Source organism: Squalius cephalus (genome assembly GCF_949319135.1).
Source record: "Squalius cephalus genome assembly, chromosome: 24".
NCBI classification, from domain to species: Eukaryota; Metazoa; Chordata; class Actinopteri; order Cypriniformes; family Leuciscidae; genus Squalius; species Squalius cephalus.
Genome location: NC_137145.1, coordinates 1519982 through 1544489, shown reverse-complemented (window position 1 = coordinate 1544489; position 24508 = coordinate 1519982). Strand labels below are relative to the sequence as shown.

Sequence of the window (24508 nt, the reverse complement as noted above, 5' to 3'; positions counted from 1 at the left end):
TATGGGTCAAAATTATAGATTTTTCTTTTATGCCAAAAATCATGAGGATATTAAGTAAAGATCATGTTCCATGAAGATATTTTGTAAATTTCCTACCGTAAATATATAAAACATTTATTTTTGTGAGTGAATGCAGCACAATCATGAACATGAACAACTTTAAAGGAGATTTTCTCAATGTTTAGATTTTTTTTGCACCCTCAGATTCCAGATTTACAATAGTTGTATCTCAGCCAAATACTGTCCTATCCTAACAAAAAAGTATAAATCTCAGTTTAAAAAAACTGACCCATGTGACTGGTTTTGTGGGCCAGGGTCACAATATATATATATATATATTCACACATACAGTACCAGTCAAAAGTTTGGAAACATTACTATTTTTAATGTTTTTGAAAGAAGTCTGTTTTGAAATATTATTACATTATTATTATTATGAAATATTATTACAATTTAAAATAATGGTTCTCTTTTTTAATATATTTTAAAATGTAATTTATTTTTGTGATGCAAAGCTGAATTTTCATCAGCAAGTACTCCAGTCTTTGGTGTCTTATGATCCTTCAGAAATCATTCTAATATGATGATTTGATACTCAGTTATTATCAATGATGGAAACAGTTGTGCTGTTTAATATATTTTTTTGGAATACTTTTTTCAGGATTCATTGATGAGTAAAACAGCATTTATTCATAAAAACAGCATTTATTCAAACTAAAAACATTTCTAACAATATAAATCGTTACCATCACCTTTTATCAATTTAACGCATCCTTGTTGAATTAAACTACTAATTTCTTAAAAAAAAAAAAAGTTATTGTTCACAAACTTTTGAACGGTAGTGTATATTGTTACAAAAGATTTCTATTCTAAATAAATACAGTTCTTTTTAACTTTTTATTCATCAAATAATCCTGAAAAAAGTATCTCAGGTTATAAAAAAAATATTAAGCAGCACAACTGTTTCCAACATTGATCATAAATCATCATATTAGAATGATTTCTGAAGGATCATAAGACACCAAAGACTGGAGTACTTGCTGATGAAAATTCAGCTTTGCATCACAAAAATAAATTACATTTTAAAGTATATTAAAAAAGAGAACCATTATTTTAAATTGCAATAATATTTCATAATATTACTGTTTTTTTTTTTTTTTTTTAACTGCAGGCTTGATGAGCATAAGAGACTTCTTTCAAAAACATTAAAAACAGTAATGTTTCCAAACTTTTGACTGGTACTGTATACAAATTCAAACAAATTCATGTCAATATCAGAATTCAAAGTGCGTATGCTAGTAAACAGTCGGTTATGTTTTAAGTGAACGTAAACCGTTGAGAGAGTAAGCGCATGATGTGTATCAGTATCAGTATATTAGATCGGTGCATTCGCTCTTAAAGTGACAGCAGCCTAATATTCCTGATGTCTGTTTTTAATGTTAATCAAACAAAGGAAAAAAATCACTCACTGCTCTCGACTGAATAACTTTAGTAACTTTAATAAGGATTAATTAATAAGGATGTTATAATTTATACAGTGAAGAATATGCAGTGCTATTTTACATGTGCTTACTTTATTACATTTCTGCACCTGAAAACTACTGTCAGGCCAATCTAAAAAACCTGAAAATCACTGTTTATTGCATTTATATATTTGATATATTGTATTTTTTTGTGCTTTTGCTTGTAATTTGATTATTTGCTTTTATTTTACTATACTGTTTACTTGTTTTTAATTATGTTTAACTTTATATAAGGCAAGTAGTTTTAGCTTTGGTATCAAAATTGGAAGAGAGAATTGTGAATTTTCACTGTAATCTAAAATTTTGGTGTCATTACATTCATGGGCGGTAAAAAATATTTATGGCTGGTAAATTTTCTTAAGTCACCGGCCATTGGCGGGTTTGGAATTTATATATATATATATATATATATATATATATATATATATATATATATATATATATATATATATATATATATATGTTCCAGTGCTGCCATAGAAGAACCATTTTTGGTTCCCTAAATAACCTTTCAGTGATCAGTTCTTAAAAGAACCATTTTTCCCCTTAATGTTTCTTAGAACATTTTAATAATTTAAAGAAACTTTTTACATTATAAAGAACCTCTTTTGTAGATTTCATGGATGTTAAACCATCAATGGCATTAAAGAAACTGAAAGGAACAACATGAAGATTCTGCTAAACACCTCCTTGCAGTTCCTCAGGAGAGAGCCAGTGCCGGGGTTCGGACCCGATCGCCGCTGAGACACTGACGGCAGTGTTTTCTTCTCTTTAGTCTCTTTAAACGCCAGTAGAAGTGAAGCACAATAGAGGAGGACCCCAGCGGCTCCGCTGAAGATAGTTTCAAATCCGCTCGCATCTCCCTGGACGAGTCTTTTCTCTAAGCACCGTGGGCCTTCGCCATGTGACTCGGCAGGACCCCGGCTTGCCCAGCGACCGCCTGAATGAAAACGCGGTTGCCATGGCGACCGACTCAGCGGATCTCGGGCGCACGGTCACCTCTGAACCCCGGCTTTATCTGAGCGCACTGACAAGTGCTTTCGAGAGTCCAGAGAAAAGAAAAGAAGAAGTGAAAACACAGAGCTCTTTCACAACACTGATTTAAGGCCATTTTATGGGCTTGCCAAGAAAAAGAGGGTCATGAAAAAGACTGTCACCCGCTTGTGTGCAGGACCCGCTAGTGAAGGAGGGAAGAAGAAGCGAATAATGACGTCCTTACAGCGGGTCCTCAACTACAGCTGGAACATGCATTAAATAAATATTAAACACTGTGGATATTGGAAATACTGTCATGTGATTAAATAAATAAATATTACATTATACATTTATAATAATTTCCTCAAAGTGGGTCCTGTTTTTACTATAAACTAAAACTGGACGATATAATAAATAACTACTAAATATACTATGAATATTAGATTTAATGTATATTATTAAACATTATATAAATAATTAGAGATGAGCGATATATTAAATAAACAATAAACATACGGTGAATATGGATGTTATAAATTGTATATTGACATATGATTAAATAAATAAATAAATATTATACATTTATAATAACTTCCTCAAAGTGGGTCCAGTTTATTACTATGAACTAAAACTGGACGATATATAAATATACTATGAATATTGGATGTAATATATATTATTATATTATTAAACATTATATAAATAATTAGAGTTGTATATATATATATATATATATTGCTGCACTAGAATGGGTGATATATTAAATAAATATTATATATGTATTGTGAATATTGAATATTTTAAATATTAAAGTAGTGTATATAATACATATTATATAAAAAATATCAATAAGAATAAATTGTAAAATAAATATTATATAATTAAATATCATAAATATTATAATAAATATTAAATATGTATTCTGAATATTGAATATTTTATATATTATAGTAGTACATGTAACATTTATTATAAAAATAAATTTCAATAAGAATAAATTGTAAAATAAATATTACCTAATTAAATATCATTATAAATACATTTATTTTGCATCTTGCATGAAATGTTGTGAATCTACTCGGACACGATAGCTCTTGATTATAAATGATGGTTTCACTGACTGAAAACATGTAATAATATTGTTAGTTATATCTCCCAGCTCAGACACCCGACTAAGCAAATGCCATATCAGTGATACACAAGTGAAATTACAAGTGATTTTCCCCGTTTCCAAACATGCACATGATTTAGTGCATTACAAACGCACAGAGAATGGAAACACACATCACATGATTCGTGATTCATTAGGATGACCAAACCGGTCTGCTATTCTCCAAACCGCGCGCAGTATCGCAGACTCCTCCAGCCAGAGCTCGACTCGTCACGCGCGCCAACACAAATGTTCAGCATGTTTGCTTTGCTTGGCACGATCGGCACGCTCCAGATCCGGGCTTTGCGAGGGTTCGAGGAGAGTCACAGAGGCTGAGGATTCATCTGTCGAGAACAGACGAGAACCGAGTTTATAACTTTACAACTTCTGCTGTCGCCGCCGTCCAACTGGCCTCTCTAGACGAACTACAGGATTACTCTCCTTCTAGACTAATATCAGCACAAACTCTTTTCAGATGCGATCACAGTTTTAATTTTAATAATGTGTTTCCCTCATGCATTTTTTGATCACATTTAGGAAAAGCATCCACTCGAGTCTCTTCAATCATTGCCATAATGTCAATCAGATGAGAGGGAACGGCTCATGCTCATAATGCAGAAACACAAAGCCACAGACGCTAATCTCAGATTATCAGGCCTGTAATTACAATCATTCTCCATTTTCAGGGAATATATTTATTGCTAATCCTTCAGCGACAGAAACGGTGTCAAAGGAAAGAAGAAAAGCTTGAAACAATTAGATGTATAACGTGCCGTGGTTAAATATGCAATGGTTTGCTCGTGAGGAGGAGAACACAGAACGAATGTGGACGAGAAAACAAACAAGTGTGTGAGCGACTCGGGACGACAATTGAAGATTACATTACAGCCTAATCCAGGTGCATAATCAGATTGTGTTTCCTTTTGTGTGGAGCGGATGACAAACCCTGCGGATCACACAGCGGCTCGTGGCTTTGAGTCTGAACTTCATCTGCAGCGAGAGATAGCGCAGGTCTGCCCGATTAATGGAAGAATCACTGCATACTCTCACACACACACACACACACACACACACACACACACACACACACACACACACACACACACACAGAGGAACAGATACAAGCGTCTGCTTCGCTATGGGACTATTAGACATGTAAAGGCCCGTGACTCAGGCTGAGAAAACTGCTAAAACGACAGAAGCTGTTATATATTACTAAAATAAGCCTTTACTTTTGTTTACATATACATATTCATATAAACATATATATATATTAGTGGTGGGCCGTTATCGGCGTTAACGCGCTGCGTTAACGCGAGACTCTTATCGCACGATAAAAAAAATATCGCCGTTAATCTATTCTCAAAGTTGGGTTGGGAACTACTCTATACTACACAAGCTATGATGAGGCAATCTACCCGCGGCCGCGAGGTACACCCGGCTGCAACGCATCATATTAATCGTCATCTTAAGTAAACACGGCTGAAAGTGAAAGCTGGTGAAAAAGATCCGTGCAACATCCATTATTTGGACTTGGTTCGGATTTAAGCCGTCCGACGAGCAGCAGCAAACTATAGACAGAGTGTGTGGGGTCACAGTTCGGTAAGTTAACACACGACTAATCCGTTCTACCACCTCAAATTCAAAACGAAACATGATATCACTGAATACCAGCGCGCGCGTATTATTCCCAATATATCTTAGTGGTGTAGCACATAATCTCTGTCTGCGCCCGATTTTAAGAATCGTTGTTGTGTTTCTTTTTAACTGAAAGACATCAGTTAGACAATATTCTAACTTTAAATTTGGGGTTTCATAAGCTTCAAGCCATAATAAACATTAGACCTACTTAAGTCTCTGCAGCTAGTGTACTTACATTTTATTTATCTGCAAAATTATCTTGTATACTTACAGTTTTGCACAATATATGTTCTCAAAACTACATACACCCTTTAAAAAAAACAAAAAACATTTAGCAGTTGTTTAGCAGGGTCTGTGTAACCTGTTCTGAAATGGTTTTATTATTGGTTTTATTATTAATTGATAGCCTATAGTAGTTGATAATAACATAGGCCTACCTAATGTTGCCTACGTACGGTAACAGTACAGTAGTAACCTTTTACAGTCTATGAGTAGAACAGCTTTCTCAAGCAGTTTGTGATGCATTGTGGAAACAGGAGATGAGCCCCTGGTCTAATGCGCCACCTGGCTTGAGAAACCCGTTCTCAAAGACTTACTTTTATAGTCATTATTTGGGTAGCACACATATTCTGAATGCCTTCGTCAGAATTCAAATGAGCCATTTTAATCTAGATTAAAAAAATTAATCTATGCCCACCTCTAATATATATATATATATATATATATATATATATATATATATATATATATACATACTAGGTCTGGGTAAAAAATATAGATTTCTCGATTTTAATCAATTCTCATTTTTACGAAACAATATCGATTCTTAAATCCCAAGAATCGATTAGTCATCCTGTTTTCAGTTGATGAATGAATGAATGGATCATTGTTGCGCGCATCCCATCCAATAAATCGCAATAATCTTTGTGCTTTGTTATTATTGATATGAAACAAAGTCTCAGATTTCAAATTACGTCCATTTTCTTACGAAATTCAAAAACATAAATAGCGTTTTGTCGCTGTGGCGTGAGATCGCTCTGGCTCAGCTCTCGAGAAGCACATGATCCTCTCTTCCGCCTTAATAACACCAGTTACAGCGCGAGATGAACATGAATGAGCTTCTGAAAGTGTGTTAAAAGATAGAGAACAACTTATCAAAGTCCGTATCATGTGACATGGAGTCGCTCAATCAGTGTTTCAACCGTGGAAAGACGTCAGTAAATCAGCTTGTAAACAATGTCATGTAACGTCACATTTACCTCAGAAAAACCATATCCAGTGACCATAAACTCGTCAGTCAGCGAGAAAAAATTACTCTAGAGAGGAGCATTTTGTTAAATATATGCACCATATTATATTATTATTCTTCAATTTTTAATGCATGTTTGAATAAATCTGGCAGGTTTTTATGACAGCCACCATTTAAATGTTTATATTTCATATAACTTTATTATTATAAAAATAAATAAAAGTGTATTTTAAGTGTTTGTACACAAATCAGTGAATTCTTACCTTTAATATTATAGTAGGCTAATGAATGAAGCCTATAGGCTACAACTGACTCCCATAATTTACAGCATTAGTGAAGAGATTTGTTTTCCTTGAGAAAATTTGCCATGTATTGTCCCTGATATCCAAAATAATCAATATTGAATCGAATCGAATCGAAATGCAAGCTTGTGAATCGAAATCGAATCGAATTGTGAAATTTGCGTCAATACCCAGCCCTAATATATACACACACACACACAGGGCTCGATATTTAGCCTTTTCATGTGCTTGTCAAATTGGTCATTCACTTGTCCGAGTAAAAAATGTGCTTGTCTGGAATTATTATTATTATTATTTTTTTGTGTCTAATTTATTCTGAAGCAATATTCTCATCAGCTTTGACATATTTAAATATGAATATTTATGATATGTTTACCTTTATAAAGGGCATGTTTTTATTATTAAATATGCTTCATCTTTCATTTTAAATTCTTAAATGTTATCAATAAATTAAATTAGAATTAAAAAACACTATAGGGCTGTTACCAATCAAATTAAATAATTTACACTGAAATGTTATGAGGTTGTTTTAAATATTTTTTGAATATACAAATAAGAAACGTTGGAAAGAATGATACTTTTAAACGCGAAACTAAACCACCAGTAGGTGGCGGCAGGTGATCGTCTTAATGAGCGAGTCATTGAGTCATTCATTCAAACGATTCGTTCAAATGACTGATTCGTACAAAAATGAGGCAGTTGTTTATGAATGAGTCATTGAATCTTTGACTCGACTGATTCGTTAAAAAAGCTGAATCATTCAGTAATGAAACATGCGTTATGGTTCTTGGTTTGGAACTATTTTCGCTGCTGAAACGAAAACAGTCAATGTTGCGTCTAAAATGTAAGTGACTTAATGTTAATTACATGTTTACTTTATTGAACTGTCGTATGAAATCAGTGTCACATTTTCAACCGTAATGGTATTCAGCACTCTTGGTCATGTGATGTTGCTTAACTGTATCATGTTTTATAAATATAAAAACACATTTTTACCGCAGTGTTAACTGAGTTTCTGTGTGTGAACTGCACTCATTTGTTTCCATTTCTCCTCATGAGGCTGTGAGAGCCTCAACTTTCAACACAACCTTGTTACCGTCAGTCCATTATATTAATATTCACTATCAATCGGCACTTACACTAAATGAATGAATGAATCATCCTCGCGTTTTGGTGATTCCCAAGTTACGTTTTAATCAGGATACTTGTCCGATCGGGCAAGTTAAAATTCTCTCATGTCACGATTCGATACATATCACGATACTGAACTCACGATACGATATTATTGCGATACTCCCAAGACATATGATAAAAGGTTAACAAAAAATGTTTTGTTGTTTAAAATGCTAAATTTGATATTACATTGTGTGTGTAAATGAATATGATGGACTTGGTGCTGAAACCCAATGAACAATAGAGACACCAGAATAACAATATTCATGATTCTGAAGCTGAAAATACAGAATTATTACTTTAGATGAATATGCTTGATCTCTGTTAGACTAGATATATTTAAAATAATGTATAATGTAGGACACTTTTTACTGGCAACATCAGACATTTGGCATTATCAGGACCCACAAATATTCCCCCATTGCATTATTATACATTATATTCAACATTATATATAGTAGTTAAATGCAGTACTGACACTAAAACTCTGAAAACTTACATTTTTTCCTCACACAGAAATTTTCTTTAGGGTGAATTATACACAATACATATTATTGCATTTTTGTATTGTGATATATTGTTACACCCCTAATATAAACGTATTTTTAAAATCTGTGCCTCTGGCCTGAGCAAAAGAAACAGACAGGAAGGCGACAGTGACGTTTGTGTTTCCACAGTTAATCTGGGTAATGGATGTGTTTCTTTACTCTAGCGGTGAGGTAAGCGCGAGCGTCGTCTGGCTGTCAGTGGTGGAGCCGAACACACACCTGACGTTCACTGCGGTGAGACTGATGAACACTGACTCTATCACACACACACACACACACACTCCCTCCTCACGCAGCAAACACACACACCTCCCATAACAGCCCACCGCTCACGACGCTCCTGAAGAGAGTGTGACAGCGACCGCCCACTTCTCTAGAACATTTTTAACATTCATTCAGTCCACAGGGATTTAATAAACTCTTCAATAAAGAGCCAAACTAACCAGATCTGAGATGAATCACAACGTTGTTAAAAGAAAAAAATGATCTGAAGAAAAAAAATCATTCTCATCTCTTGAATGATGTATGCAAATCATGAATGATCGTACAATATACAACTAGGCCTACTGACTTACAGCATAAAGAAAATATACATATATATATATATATATATATATATATATATACTATAGTTCAAAGGTTTGGCGATTTCTTTGGAAATAATTAACGCTCTAATTCAGAATAGCTCACATTAAATTGATCAAAAGTGACAGTAAATTTATAATGTCACAAAAGATTTATATTTCAAATAAATGCTGTTCTTCTGAACTTTCTATTCATCAAAGAATCCTGAAAAAGAAAATTTATGCCGGTTTCCACAAAAATATATGAACTATTTTCAACATTGATAATAATCATAAATGTTTCTTGAGCATCAGATCATCATATTAGAGTGATTTCTGAAGGATCATGTGACACTGAAGACTGGAGTAATGATGCTGAAAATTGCACAGGAATAAATTACACTTTATTCATATTCACAGCTGTTTTACATTAGAATAATATTTCACTATTTTTACTGTATTTGTGATCAAATAAATGCATTTTCAAAAACATTGCAAATCCTCCAGACCCCAAACTTTTGAATGAAGGTGTATAGAATTGAACAAGACTAAAAGGATCTGCAATGCATCATGGGAGTGGTTTTCACCAGATTTCCACATCTCAGGATTATGGTACTAGTGTGGTTCTTCACTGGGAATTCAGCCATTAAAGTTTCTCTGAGAAGAAAGATAAACCCACTTGTGTCTCTCTACAGAAGCAAACATCATCACTGAACCGCCGTCATGTTATCGTCACCATCGCCGTCTCTGAATTATGAGTTGCACTTCCAGAAGCGACTGTTCAAACACTGATACTTCAGCAGGTTTTTAATCACAAAATGGACTGAAATAAATTGAATTGTGTTATTTTATTTGCACGTACGCTCTCTCTCTCTCTCTGGATGTAATTACCCAGAAGGCCGGTTGGTTATTTTATGTCATTAACAGCGGACCCGAGGCTCACGGTGAGCGTCATATTTACACTCTCCAAGAGAGAAAGAGCTCTTATTGCATTGTGTGATCCATGTAATTTCATTCCTGACTTGTTATTCTTCTCATTACGTGCCTGAATCCTTCCTCCGCACAACACTGAGAGACAGAGAAGAGCTTTGATGCGAACCAACATTCGGACACACTGAGACATGTCTATAACCCTAAAGAGACATGCTGACATGACCGAGATTAGCTTGTACACTGAAAAAACTCAGATTTTCAACCAATTTCACAATTAATTACAAAGAAACGGCTGAATTAAACATGCAATTTTGAAGTAGAAAGAGTGAAATTGTATGTTCAGCAACTCTTGATTTGTTGACATTAGCTAATGCATTTAACAAAGGTTAATAAATGCTGTAAAAATGTAATGCAGTTAATGTTAGTTAATAAAAAATAAAAAATAATGTTGGCAAATCTTAACAATTCATCAGTAAATACTGAGATTTAAAGGGATAGTTCACTTTGAAATTAAATTTTGGTATGTTTTAGCTTACCTGAAGGGCATCCAAGATGTAGGTGTCTTTATTTCCGCAGTAGTTTCAATTTTGATATTTTTAAGTCAAACCGTTCTTGTCTGTCAGTCAGATAATGCAGGTCTGTGGTCACTGTCTCAAAGAGCATGCACAGAGTCCAAATTAAAACAATTCCCCATCGTCCAAATTAAACAATTCCCCATCGTAAGTACACACTGATGGCCTAAGACACGAAACGAGCGGTTTGTGTGAGAAAACGAACAGTATTTATATAGTTTTTACCTCTTATAACACACCCACGTCCAAGTGATCTGAGGGCGCGGGCGCTTCCAGCTGTGTGACGTGTGCGCAGACTGGTGCATAGATATATACACTAGATGTCGCCTTGGCTACGGCAGTTCATTGCAAAGAGGCGACATCTAGTGTATATATCTATGCACCAGTCTGCGCACACGTCACACAGCTGGAAGCGCCCGCGCCCTCAGATCACTTGGACGTGGGTGTGTACAAAAGGTAAAAACGATATAAATACTGTTCGTTTTCTCACACAAACCGCTCGTTTCGTGTCTTAGGCCATCAATGTGTACTTACGATGGGGAATTGTTTAATTTGGACGATGGGGAATTGTTTTAATTTGGACTCTGTGCATGCTCTTTGAGACAGTGACCACAGACCTGCATTATCTGACTGACAGACAAGAACGGTTTGACCTAAAAATATCAAAATTGAAACTACTGCGGAAACAAAGACACCTACATCTTGGATGTCCTTGAGGTAAGCTAAAACATACCAAAATTTAATTTCAAAGTGAACTATCCCTTTAAGATTAAGAAATGCTGTAGAAGTATTGTTCAGTGTTAGTTCATGCTAACAAATGAACCTTATTGTAAAGTGTTTTTTACAATGTAGACAAATATAAACTCACAAAAAATAAGAATTGAAATTTGATGCAGATTATCATATGAATGCACTCACTAATACCAATACAAGTGTTGATGCGATAGATGGAAAGAGAAAGAACAGAGATTGATATATGATGGCATCAGCTCAGATCTAATCATGTTTGAGCTGAAAAACATAACGGCACAAACAATTGACGGAAGACGGAAAATAACTTCAGCAAAATATGCCAAGTGAAACGAAGCGGCGCCATCTGTGATGTACAGTTTATCCCAACACAAATTGCTTTTAATGCGAGATCTTTTCCGCTGCCAAAGTGTGCTGTTGTGCTGATCCAGGCCCGTGCTCCTTTAAAAGAAGAACTCGTTCCCTGAGTTTGGGGAATTGATGGGAAACGGCTCCCTTCTGATTGCGGCCCATTTGTTCTGTCAGCATTTCCACCTGCAATGAACTTCTGCTCGCTTAACTGGGCTTTTCCAGGTCAAGCGCGGCTCCTTTCAGAGCCGAATCAAAGGAAACGCTCTCAGCCAATCAACACGCTCCCTGGAGAGACCGCTCTGATCTGACCCAGAATGCTCACTCATGTTTGCTTAAGCGTCGCTAGACGGTCATTCAAAGAGCTTTTTACTTCAGATCCAGCTGATAAAAAAACGTGATGCTCAACCACACACTTTACATTCATTCACAAGGCTGATAATATCATATATCCATGTCAAGTCACATTTATTTCTACACTCTTAAAAATAAAGCCTCTTTATTGGCATCGATGGTTCCGTGAAGAACACTCGTGGAATCTTTCCATTGAAAAGGTTCTTTCGATTATTAAAAACGTGGTTCTTTGAAGAACTGATGATGGTTCTTCTCTGGAATCGCTGTGAAAGAAAACCTTTATTTTTAAGAGTGTAAAGCGCTTTATACAATAGAGAGTGTTTCATAGCCGTAATAAACAGGACAATACGTTGCAAAATTCATCAATTATGAAACAAATTCAATTCAGCAATAAGCAGCTCTACCGAAGACAATAGTGTCATTATTCAGCTCATTATTACAGTTATTAATATTTTGAATTAGCTTTTATTTTTATATTTCTAGTTTTCATGTTACTTTTAGTTTTAACATTAGTTTTATGTTAAAGTTATTCCATTGTGTGTTTTTGCCATTTATAATATTGCTATTTAGACTTAATTTAATTTTATTCCAGTTTTAGTTTTTATTTCCACTTAATAATTTTAGTGCTTCAACTTACACTTATATCAGTTTATTGCCAAGGCAACATTTCTAATTTTCTAGTTCAATTTTTTCCAACTAATATTTACATTTCATTTTATTTTAGCTTTATTTCAGTGAACGATTTACGTTTACGATATTAACCCTGGTTCAATGATGATTTAATTCAGTCCAATAGAGTAAATTGTAAATGTTGCAAAGTTAATTTCATTATTCAGCTCAATTCAGTTCTCGTCTGATAGAGTTGAACAGATGATATTACTAAATATTAATGGTCTTTTTAACCCCATATGTATCCATACATCTAATTTCTGAGTGCATTCATAACTCACAACTCACATATACGTCTGTTTCACTTCTTTTTTCCCAGCCCAAACAGGAAATAAACTCTTTCCCTGTGGCCACAAACAAGCCAAATGTTCATTCTGTGATCTTTCAGAAGCATTTGATGGCCTTTAGAAAACATCCAAACCCGAGTCTATAAAGCAGCGGCGCTGAATGAAAGACGCTCTTATCTGCACACGACCAAACGCTCACACTTCCCTACGATATCCCAGCAATCCTGCAATTTCCCCTTTTGACAACGAGCACGTGCGCATCCGTAACACATCATCCCATCCTCCTGCAAACATCCGGGGTGTTATTTAACATGCCCACGCCCTCAGCGAGCTAAAGATAGTCTCAAGTTAATGGTGGTCGACATTACAAGTGTTAAGATGATTAAAAGAGCGGGAAAAACAGCCCGAGGCGTTCCTCCTCCGAAATCTGTCCATTGAGTTTGTTAAGCCTGCCTGGAGGAGGTTTCGCTTGCGGATTTGCATCAAATTGTTGCATCCTACTCTTTGTTATTGTAAAGATGGACGATTTAAAGGGGAAAAGACTGGATGCTTTGAGAAAATCCTTTACAGCTGCCATCTATTAATCCTGTTTAGCTAAAACTTTAGGACGAGTTTGTCTGACAGCCCACTCCGGCTAAAATCGATGCCTGAATCAATATGTCCCGTGTAGCTAAATAGGAATTAACAGGTGGCCGCTGAGGTAAATGTTTCTGAACGAAGTCTGACATTTAGTCGAGGTGATTGAGTTATCTACACATCAGTCGGCCAGGAGTTTACCTTTGCTTTGGCCCCTGTAACAAACGTTAATCTCTAATTGGATATAAAACTCATCAGGAGAGTGCTGGTGTGTGGAGATCAAGTCCTGAAAAGTGAAGCAGAGAGTCTCGATCGCCCCCAGTATTGGTCCCAGTGTAGATCATAAACCATGAAGTCTAATGGACGCGATGGAAACTAAACAATCAAATTACACTTCAAATACATTTTTTCCGAAGATGTTTTCAGTCATTTTAGGTCGTTTTTATCACGCTGATGTAAGTTTAAGTGTTCGTTATTTATGTCCCTGGATCACGTCACCAGTCTCGAGTCGCACGGGTATATCTGTGGCAATAGCCAACAATACATTGTATGGGTCAAAATTATAAATTTTTCTTTTATGCCAAAAATCATGAGGATATTAAGTAAAGATCATGTTCCATGAAGATATTTTGTACATTTCCTACCGTAAATATATAAAACATTTATTTTTGTGAGTGAATGCAGCACAATCGCCAACATAAATGAACAACTTTAAAGGAGATTTTCTCAATGTTTCGATTTTTTTGCATCCTCAGATTCCAGATTTTCAATAGTTGTATCTCGACCAAATATTGTCCTATCCTAACAGACCACACATCAATGGAAAGCTTATTTATTCAGCTCTCAATTTCAAAAAGTGGACCCATGTGACTGGTTTTGTGGTCCAGGGTCACATTTGATGCTATAAAAACGGGAATGTGACGTCATGATTGACAGCTGTGATTGACAGCTCCTCTAAACGAAGTATCACTGAGGAACCAACAGACTTTTTTGGGGATTTTCAGAAAGAGATTGGAGCTTCAGCTTTAATTTCTACATGTCCATAACTGTTTTTCGTTTTTCGCTCTGCTCCGCATCATTATGAATGCCCGTACAGACGTGCACATTTTACTCTCGCCTTCAAATTATTTAAAACCCCCCACGTTACACGTGGATTAACCGGTGGGAAAATATCCTCACCGTCACATCCCTACTTTTCACCAATGGAAGAGAGTGAAGGGGCGTCTATGTGTGGGGAAGAATAAACCCGTACCTCAGCAGCAGGAACTCCTTCAGGCGGGCGGCACTGGAGAAGCACTTCCTGTTCGAGAAGCACTTCCTTTCCCAGAGGCTCCTGGTCAAAGGTTTTCCTGAGATCTGCAAAAGAAGCACAGAATCGTGTGAATGCAGACGACCGAGCACATCATCCAGGAAACCACAGTATTGTTCAAAAGTTTAAAATTATGCATTTATTTGATTCAAAATAGTTAAATATTATTGCAATGTAAATCATCTGTTTTCTATGTGAATATATAGTAAAGTGTAATTTATTCCTGTGATCAAAGCTGAATTTTCAGCATCATTACTCCAGTCTTCAGTGTCACATGATCCTTCAGAAATCACTCTATGATGATTTGAGTAAAAATTGGAGTCAGATTAAAAAAAAAAGAATAAAAATCTTTTAAAATTTAAAAAAATACAAAATTTACATTTCGATGTCAATTCGTTTTTGATAAAGATGTTATAACCTTTTTAGTACTGTACAAATTATTATCTTTTTACTTGAAATAAACATTGCTGCAAAATGGAATTGTTTAAAATAAAACTCAAAAATAGTTGAAAATAGAAATTCTTAAATCTCACATGGTTCTATGTGGGGTCAATATGTGCAAAATCTAACAAATACACAAATAGTTTTTCTGAAAATTAAAACGCAAAATGTTTTTATTACATACAGTAATCACTTTGTAAATCCCCCTGTGTTTAAGACAAACCATGTGTAAGTTCATAAGTCGACAGCATTGCTGAGTATTTCCTCCTTAAAACTGCAGTGAACCAAAGACAGTCTCAAAAACACGCTTTGAAATCGCTGGTGTTTCTGACGTCACAAACTACCTTGTAACCAATCAGATCAACGTGTGATCGTCAACCAGTGGATCTCTGAGCTGAGTGAGTGAGTGGAGGCGGGGCTCATTTGCATATTCATAGAACTGCCAAGGGTGTCGAGTTACATTCAAGATATTTTAAGGCACGAAGAAACATTTTTCCAAGTAAAAAACTTTTAAATATGTAATTTCAGTGATCAAAGATGAGTTTTAAGGGATCAAACACCTGACTACAGGGGGACTAAAAAATCTAGTGACTTAAATACTTTTCTTTGGAATGGGCAGAAAGCAAGCGTTGCATCAAATGAATGAGTTTGGCATCAGTGCAGGAGCAGCTTCACTTTGACAACAGAGTTAAAATAAAACTCTTGCATTATGAATATGATTGTGTGAGTGACCTTTGAAGCTGTTGTAAAATCGCAAAGACACTCAGCAACCTAAAAGGGTTGGACACACACATTTACATTTAATCATTTACCAGACGCTTTTATCCAAAGATCATTAGGCTGCTGTCACTTTAAGAGTTGTCAAATAGTTACACACACCTGTTGTTGCATGTCAAATAGTATTGAATAGAAAAGGTAAATGCTAGTATTTAGTGCACACGCCGCATCCAAACCAAAATGAGCCCTATTAGTAATCAGTAAAGTTTCAACTCATTTCTACCGTCCCACACGGGTCTATTCTCCAACCGTGGCATTAGATGCTGATCCTAGGATGTAATATTTAACAGTTCTGCCCATCTTTCCCTCAAACATCTCCTCTCAGCTTCTGTGAGTCCAGTGGAAGCTGCTGCTGGAATACAGATGTGTGTGTTTTCATTCAGCATTCGCTCCTCGCTATCCTCATGCTTTCCTGGGTACATATTTGACTTCCAGCGTGAATAAAGCATTGGGACGAGGACCGTGTGGCGGCACATGCTGATGGCCAGCGCTTTCACAAGTGCTGTAATGAGTTTTGTGCTTCAACCTGAATATTAATGCGATTAGACGGCTTAACACTGACTTTACACAACTCTCAGTGTTGTACATCAGGCTTTCTTACAGCAGTTTCATTGAGAGCGTGTGGATCAGAGGATTTTCCACACCATATTTCCTGCTTATCTGCCGTCACTGTCATTTACACATTTATCATCGGTTCATGAAGGGAAAACGGTGTCATGAAGACAAATGGGTTCAGACTCATTTCTGTGTGAGTGAAAGAAACATCATACACACAGATACACACTCGGCTCAATGATTCCTCCTATAGTGGTTATGCACTGACGTCACTTTCCCGCGGGAACACACTCGCTCAGCCGGACTGAGTGGCAGAAGAGCTGCGGAGTGACTGGAGTTAATAGAGGAAACTGAGAAAACGCCAGTAAAACACACGATTATCAGTTTAAACTAAAGGTTGGACTCGATATAGTGTTCCTTACAACTTACCACAGATCCAGTGATCATGGATATTGACATTAAGCAGGAATCGTGTTTCCTGACATTTATATGAGCCTGATTTCAACGCCGGGGAAATACATAAAGCACATTTTCCTGTGAACGCTTTATATAAACACAATATAGGTCTAAATCCATGTGATCACGTATATCATATTTATTACATGGCTTGGTTGAACTCTAATGTAGAATGCGGTGTGTTGTTTCTTGATAACAGACGCTGCTAAGTATAACACACCGTTGCCATGGAGAACAGAGCGTTGCTATGGACGCAGGATTCTAACCGTAGAGACGGAACGGACTATTTTCTTTAGCGGAAGCAATACAATCTTTTTAAATCAATAAACTCCTTTTTAAATCAATACTTTGTGTCAAATTATTGATTTATTTGGTGGGTAGCCATATAATAAGCGGGATAATGTAGAGCGAGGCGGTTGTTATAGCGAATACAGTCGGGTATAGTCGGATATATAGGGTGTATTCGCTATAACAACCACCTCGCTCTACATTATCCCTTACATATATATCTATTGTCATATCGTTCAGCACTAAAACTGGTGTAGTTTTTTGTCAGTATTTATTTAAAAACGTCCAATTATGCAGAATATACGATGGTAAATATTTAATTGATGAGTTGTCAATACAATACAATATATATGGTGTGATTTTACCCCTAAATTCAGAATATTGAGACAAAATGAAAACTGTAAATCCAGCTTTCTCTGCCTGGATCAGTTGTTTCTGTGAATCACAGTGATTTATTTGCTTCTCTGTTCTGTATCTTTCATCAGTCTGTAAAAATATACCTCAGATTTCTGGTCAAATCTATTTATACAGTCAATCTCAAAGCTCTTTCCCGTTTTAGATGCGTTTCGTGTGTTTTTCGTGGCATTCACACTGAAAACAAATGCTGTCACACAGAGTTTCTGCCACTCAGTGTGTGTAACCGCAGTCACGTGACGTCACACACATACCCTCTATTAGCTAGTAGTGCTACACATGGGCTGTCTCAACGCCTAGTCAGCTCCTTACCTAGAAAGCATGAGTTTGGACAGGCATATTACGAAAGTCCAAACAAAGTCGCAACCTTCCAGTCTCTCTTGAATCCAACACTGAAGAGACTTAAACTGCAGTTCATCCACTGGCCACTAGAGACAGGCTGTCAATCCCATAAACCCCCATGTTAAAATGGCCAACTTTACAGCAGAAAAAAACTGCCTGGTACAAACAGTTGTTTTGATCTATAAAGCTAATTTTGCCCTTCATGACGACTGTGAGGGGGCTATTTTTTTTATAACACATCAGTTTAAATTATATTAAGCCTTAAAGTTCTGCATAATTAGGGGCGTGGCCACTTGAGTGACAGGTGGATTGCAGCTGATGTCGCTACTAGCCGTTTGTCTGCTGTGTGTTAGCGTCACGTCACCTCAGCTAATCCGCCTCGCCCATTGTCGTTTATCCGGGAGTGACACGCGGCCAAGATGGCGCCGGCCGGCTCCGCCCACTTTGGGCTTCAGAAACGCTCACTACGGGTGATGTCACACACACTACGAACATATTTATTTACAGTCTATGGTCTATATACAAAATTGTTTCAAACACGCATTCAAAATGCAGAGACACCCCCCCCCCCCCCCCCAAAATTGTTTCAAACACGCATTCAAAATGCAGAGACACCCCCCCCCCCCCCCCCAAAATTGTTTCAAACACGCATTCAAAATGCAGAGACACCCCCCCCCCAAAATGGTTTGCATGCGCAATATTGTGCTTATGATTTTCATAATTTCTGTCTAGGTCATGTCACTGTTAGTCAAGTTCTTGTTTCTTGGACTCTTAACAAATCTAGATGACTTTGTCACATCTATGTCAGCGAATGAGAAGAGGGCGGAGCTGCAGGAATGATTGACAGCTCCTGTCGGCCGGTTGTACTCGCGCACGCTTCTCCCTTGCTGACAGTGATGGATGAGCCGATCCCACACACTCCTCTGGGCCTCCTCCATCACACACTCCCTCCATCTCAGTCTATCTCCTCTACGCCTGTCCACGAGGGCCACAGAGGAGGAGAGATTTCACTGCTACTCTAATAAAAATCCAATATTTCCCTGCGTTCCCACACGCGCTGGAAGAGGTGAGATCAGGAGTGTGTCTCCATTACACATATATTATATTCCGCTGGAGGAGTCGAGTGTAGAGTGTGTGTGGCGTCTGCTCTCTCCAAAGAGATCAACAACACCGAACCTGAAGAGAAAATGACAATCAAGTAAAATCCCATTTAAGGGAAGTCAGTCAGCAGCCGTCCTGGTCACGCTCTCTGTGCAGGAAACAGATTTAGGACAGCTCACACTATAGTGTGGGAAAATACAGAGAGAGTTTCAAATTTCAAAAGTATGTGTTCATATATTTTTTTTCTCATTAAAATCTGATTTTTCAAAAATTCTCTTTAGCTCAAATTTTCAGGTTGGTACAACACACAGAGATAGTCTCACACACACACACACACACACACACACACAGATACTCTCACGCAGATACACTCACTCACACACACACACACACACACACACACACACACACACACACACACACACACACACAGAGATACAATCTCTCTCTCTCTCTCTCTCACACACTCTCACTCACTCACTCACTCACACACACAGACACACACACACACACACACACACACACACACACACACACAGACACACACACACACACACACACACACACACACACACACACACACACACACACACACACACACACTCTCTCTCTCTTTCTATCTCACACACACACACATTCTCTGTCTCTGTCTCTCTCTCTGACACACTCTCTCTCTCTCTCTCTCTCTCTCACACACACACACACACACAGAGATACTCTCACGTACACACACACACACACACACACACACACACAGAGATACTCACTCACTCACTCACACTCACTTATACACTCACTCTCTCTCTCTCTCTCTCTCTCTCTCTCTCTCTCACACACACACACACAGTCCAGTAGGAGTATCAGTGAGGATCCTGCAGTAAGACTCTGTAACTCCAGGAACTCTGGGATACAGGATCTAATACAGACATTCACCAGCAGCGGTCGAACTGAGCAGGGCGTTACACACACACACACACACACACACACACCTCATATCTGGGTGAATCTCACAGCACACGTCAAGAACCACTTCAGCTTGCATCACTCTCTCTCTGCGCTTCGGGTAAAATAATTTACATTTGTCACCATGAAACTCGAGCCTGTTTTAGATCCACCAAGACATTATATTCATGACAGTTGAGCAAATTCATATACATCATGGTAATATTTGCTGCAATGTGATTTATGTTAATTAGAATAGAATTATTAGCAATTATTTACTGTAACAAAAAAAAAAAAAAACAGTAAAGAAATACTAATGAGAAAAACATATGAATGTATTACAGTATTGAGACTGAGAAACTCGTGAACACAATAATACCATATCGTAAAAAAGCTTAATAGATAAAAATAGGATTCATCTTCACAGTAAATATCGTATTTTGGGTTAATTGGCCTGTTTTTGAGATCATATTTCTCTCAACTCACAAACAAAAGAGAATTTGCTTAAATTTGGACCTGCGGCGCCGAATCAAAGACCCAAACTAGCAGTAACAGGAGACGTGTTTGCTGGAATCAATGCAGTGAGGATAAAAGAAACGTTTCATACATATTTGATGGATGGATTATAATAACGCTTATGAAACTGAGCCAGTGGTTGTTAACAGAGTGTTATAGTTGTGTTGGACAGAAACTGGCGTACAGTGTGTTCTTTATGATAAACAAGTTGGGTTGCTGTTTCAAGCAGAAGCTCTGAAACGGGTGTTTGTGCTCTCGGTACAGGGAATCATGGGAAGTTTGGTAGTGTACAGGCTGCCGAAGCTCTTCTGTGCTTTTAAATATGAATTATTGTTGCACACAGGGCTGCTATATACAGTCAAACCACACACCTTCAACATCTCTCACATCATCACAGTTTATTGGCTATAGTTTAGAAAATGGTAATAAAATATGAGCAGAACTCAGTTGATATTTGACTGGTTTTGTCCGTCCTTCTGTTAGACTGTCTCACACATGAATTATGTTGAATATCTGTCAGCTGTTAAATTTAACTACACAATTAGATAATACCAGTTTAGCTCAACCAATCACCAAGCAATGCTTCATTGTGTTCAGTCTGTGTGTAAAAAGAGCATTAGCAATTAAAGAAAACACACTTCAGCAAAACATGATCAGCTCAAAGTGTCGAATCATTTTTGCTCCCAAATTTTGATAAATGTCACTGGTAGTCACTGTATGAAGAATATTTGGGTATAATATGTCACAGTTTACTTTATCTTGTTCTCCTCACTTACAGAAATGAACTATAGTGTCCTGCACACACAAAAATATAAAAAATTATATCTGGTGTCTGAATAACTTTTGGTTTGACTGAACATTATTTTTAAAAGAAAGATGTTGAAAAGTTTTCCGAAATGAAATTCAGGCCCTCATGCGTGTGATGTGAGGTCAGGCGGCGTTGAGATCGTCTCGAGAGCGCATCATCATCAGGTCGGTCCTCCTGAAGGCCGAAGTTCGTCATTGAAGAGAAGCGTTCAGTGAGACGGCACTGAGTGAGACGGGAGATGAAGGTCGCGGGTTTGTCGAAATCAGAGACAGAAGCTGCCCTGCGGGTCTCACAACACACCAAGGTCAAAACAGAGAGAGACTGCCAACAGCACACACACACTCTCTCTCTCTCTCTCTCACACACACATACACACACCCACGTTATATACTTTATTTGATTCCACATTATTTGAGTCAAATTTCATTAGGAATCAAATTTTTTTAATAATCCAACAGATTAAAACAAATTGTTATGGATTATACAGTTCTAAGGGTTCAGGAAACATCGCCTTCTCCACATAAACATAAACATAAACATGAACATGAACATGAACATGAACATGAACATGAACATGAACATGAACATGAACATGAACATGAACATGAATGCTTCCTGTGGTTGCTGAGATTGAGCAGTTCATCGCTGCTGTTTGGCCCCTGTTTTTAGAAATCCCCCCCAATGCAAAGTCCACGGACACTAGGGCTGTCAACGAATATTCTAAATTCGAATATATATTCGAATAGTTTTAAAAAACAGAATTTCGAATGTGAAAATTAATATTCGAATGTGTAAAAACGCCCGCGGTGGCAGAGGCGCGGCTGTCTGCTTTGCGAGTGGGGACAGGTCACAGGAAGAAGCCGTTAACGTTAAACAGAAACATTACTGAAGTGTAGGCTACTGTACTGACTGAATAGATATTGCATGAATGATGTAGGTTAGATACAGCAGTTTCATGCACTGCAGGCTTCCACTGGTTTGATTATTTACCGTTTCATGTCAAGGAAAAGTTCTATGTTTACCACAGCACAGCTCGCTCGGAGCGTTCAATGCCGGATTCGCGTCTACCGCGTCTAGTTGGACTCTTGAACATTTTGAATCCATTTGCGCGTCAAACGCAAAAGTCTGAAGCGAAATTGACGCGCGGAGAGCGTGACGCCTCATCCGCGCCGCAAGACACCCAGACGCGCGTAAACGCGTCTTTACATTGACTTAACATTGAAATCACTCGCGCCAGATGCTCTATTTGCGTTTGGTGTGAACGCAGCATGAGCGTGAGGGAGAGAGAGAGTGCCTGCGAGTGCGAGCGAGCGAGAGTGAGGTCTGCGGTCTTGGCCATTAGATTTACTTGTTTTTGTGTAGGTAATACGTTGTCAAAAATGTTTAAACTTAAATAAACTAGTAGTTGTGTCTCTTTGTATTAATTTGTCCTGTTATTGACGTAATGCGCGTCATTGACAAAATGCGCAACCAGATGTTCGAATAGTTCGAATATTCGTGTGTTTTTTAGAGGGAATATTCTAACGTCATTTTTGAGCAATTTTGACAGCCCTAACGGACACACACACACACACACTCGGATCACCAGCCTGTGTACATGACCTACACTACTAAACACTACACAAACACACACACACACACACACACACACACACACTCGGATCACCAGCCTGTGTACATGACCTACACTACTAAACACTACACAAACACACACACACACACACACACACACACACACACACACACGTCTGGTTCACTATCTTTGTGGGGACTCTCCATAGACGTAATGGTTTTTATACCGTACAAACTGTACATTCTGTCCCCTTACACTGCCCCTGCCCCTAAACCTGCCCATCACACACACACACACACACACACACACACACACACACACTGCCCCTGCCCCTAAACCTGCCCATCACACACACACACACACACACACACACACACACACACACACACACACTGCCCCTGCCCCTAAACCTGCCCATCACACACACACACACACACACACACACACACACACACTGCCCCTGCCCCTAAACCTGCCCATCACACACACACACACACACACACACACACACACACACACACACACACACACACACACACACACACACACACACTGCCCCTGCCCCTAAACCTGCCCATCACAGGAAACATTCTGCATTTTTACTTTCTCAAAACAACTCATCCTGTGTGATTTATAAGCCTTTTGAAAAGTGGGGACCGCTGGCTGGTACCCACAATGTAGGTGATCTCAGGTTTTACTATTCTTATGGGGACATTTGGTCCCCACAATGTAATATAAACAAGGGCACACACACACACTCGGATTGCCAGCCTGTGTACATGACCTACAGTACTAAACACTACACAAACACACATACACACACACACACACACACACACACACACTCGGATTGCCAGCCTGTGTACATGACCTACACTAGCAAACACTACACAAACACACACACACACACACACACACACACACACACACACACACACACACACACACACACACACACACACACACACACACACACACACACACACACACACAGAGAGAGGCTGTCTATTCATATCAGCAAATATTAGAAGAAACACAACATTATTCTGATCACTTATTACATTCAACGACTGGAATGACAGAAGAGTCGCCGCATGAACGTCACGTCAAATCACATCAAACGACCTGAAGAGAATAAACCGTTTGCTCTCAAGACAAAACACCCCATCATCTGTGATGTTAAACAACAGTGTCAGCTGAGACACACACACACACACACACACACACACACACACACAGTATGTATATATACAGTAGCTTTCATACATGTTCTAGCTCAAAGTGCTTTTTAAATAGTGTAGTAAATTTGACAAATCAAATATTTATGAGACATATTTACAGTGGTCCGGCTGCTGATATAAAGCTAAGCAGCA

The 24508-nt window shown here is 37.8% G+C and overlaps 1 protein-coding gene across 1 annotated transcript in view; it reads right to left on the bottom strand.

The window, feature by feature from the left end:
• unc5cb (unc-5 netrin receptor Cb) overlaps positions 1 to 24508 on the bottom strand; it is a 218704-nt gene that overhangs the window by 68343 nt on the left and 125853 nt on the right. Inside the window, exon 4 of the mRNA XM_079860665.1 lies at positions 14866 to 14969. Coding sequence (XP_079716791.1) covers positions 14866 to 14969 — 104 coding nt within the window. The remainder of the gene's footprint in view (positions 1 to 14865; positions 14970 to 24508) is intronic.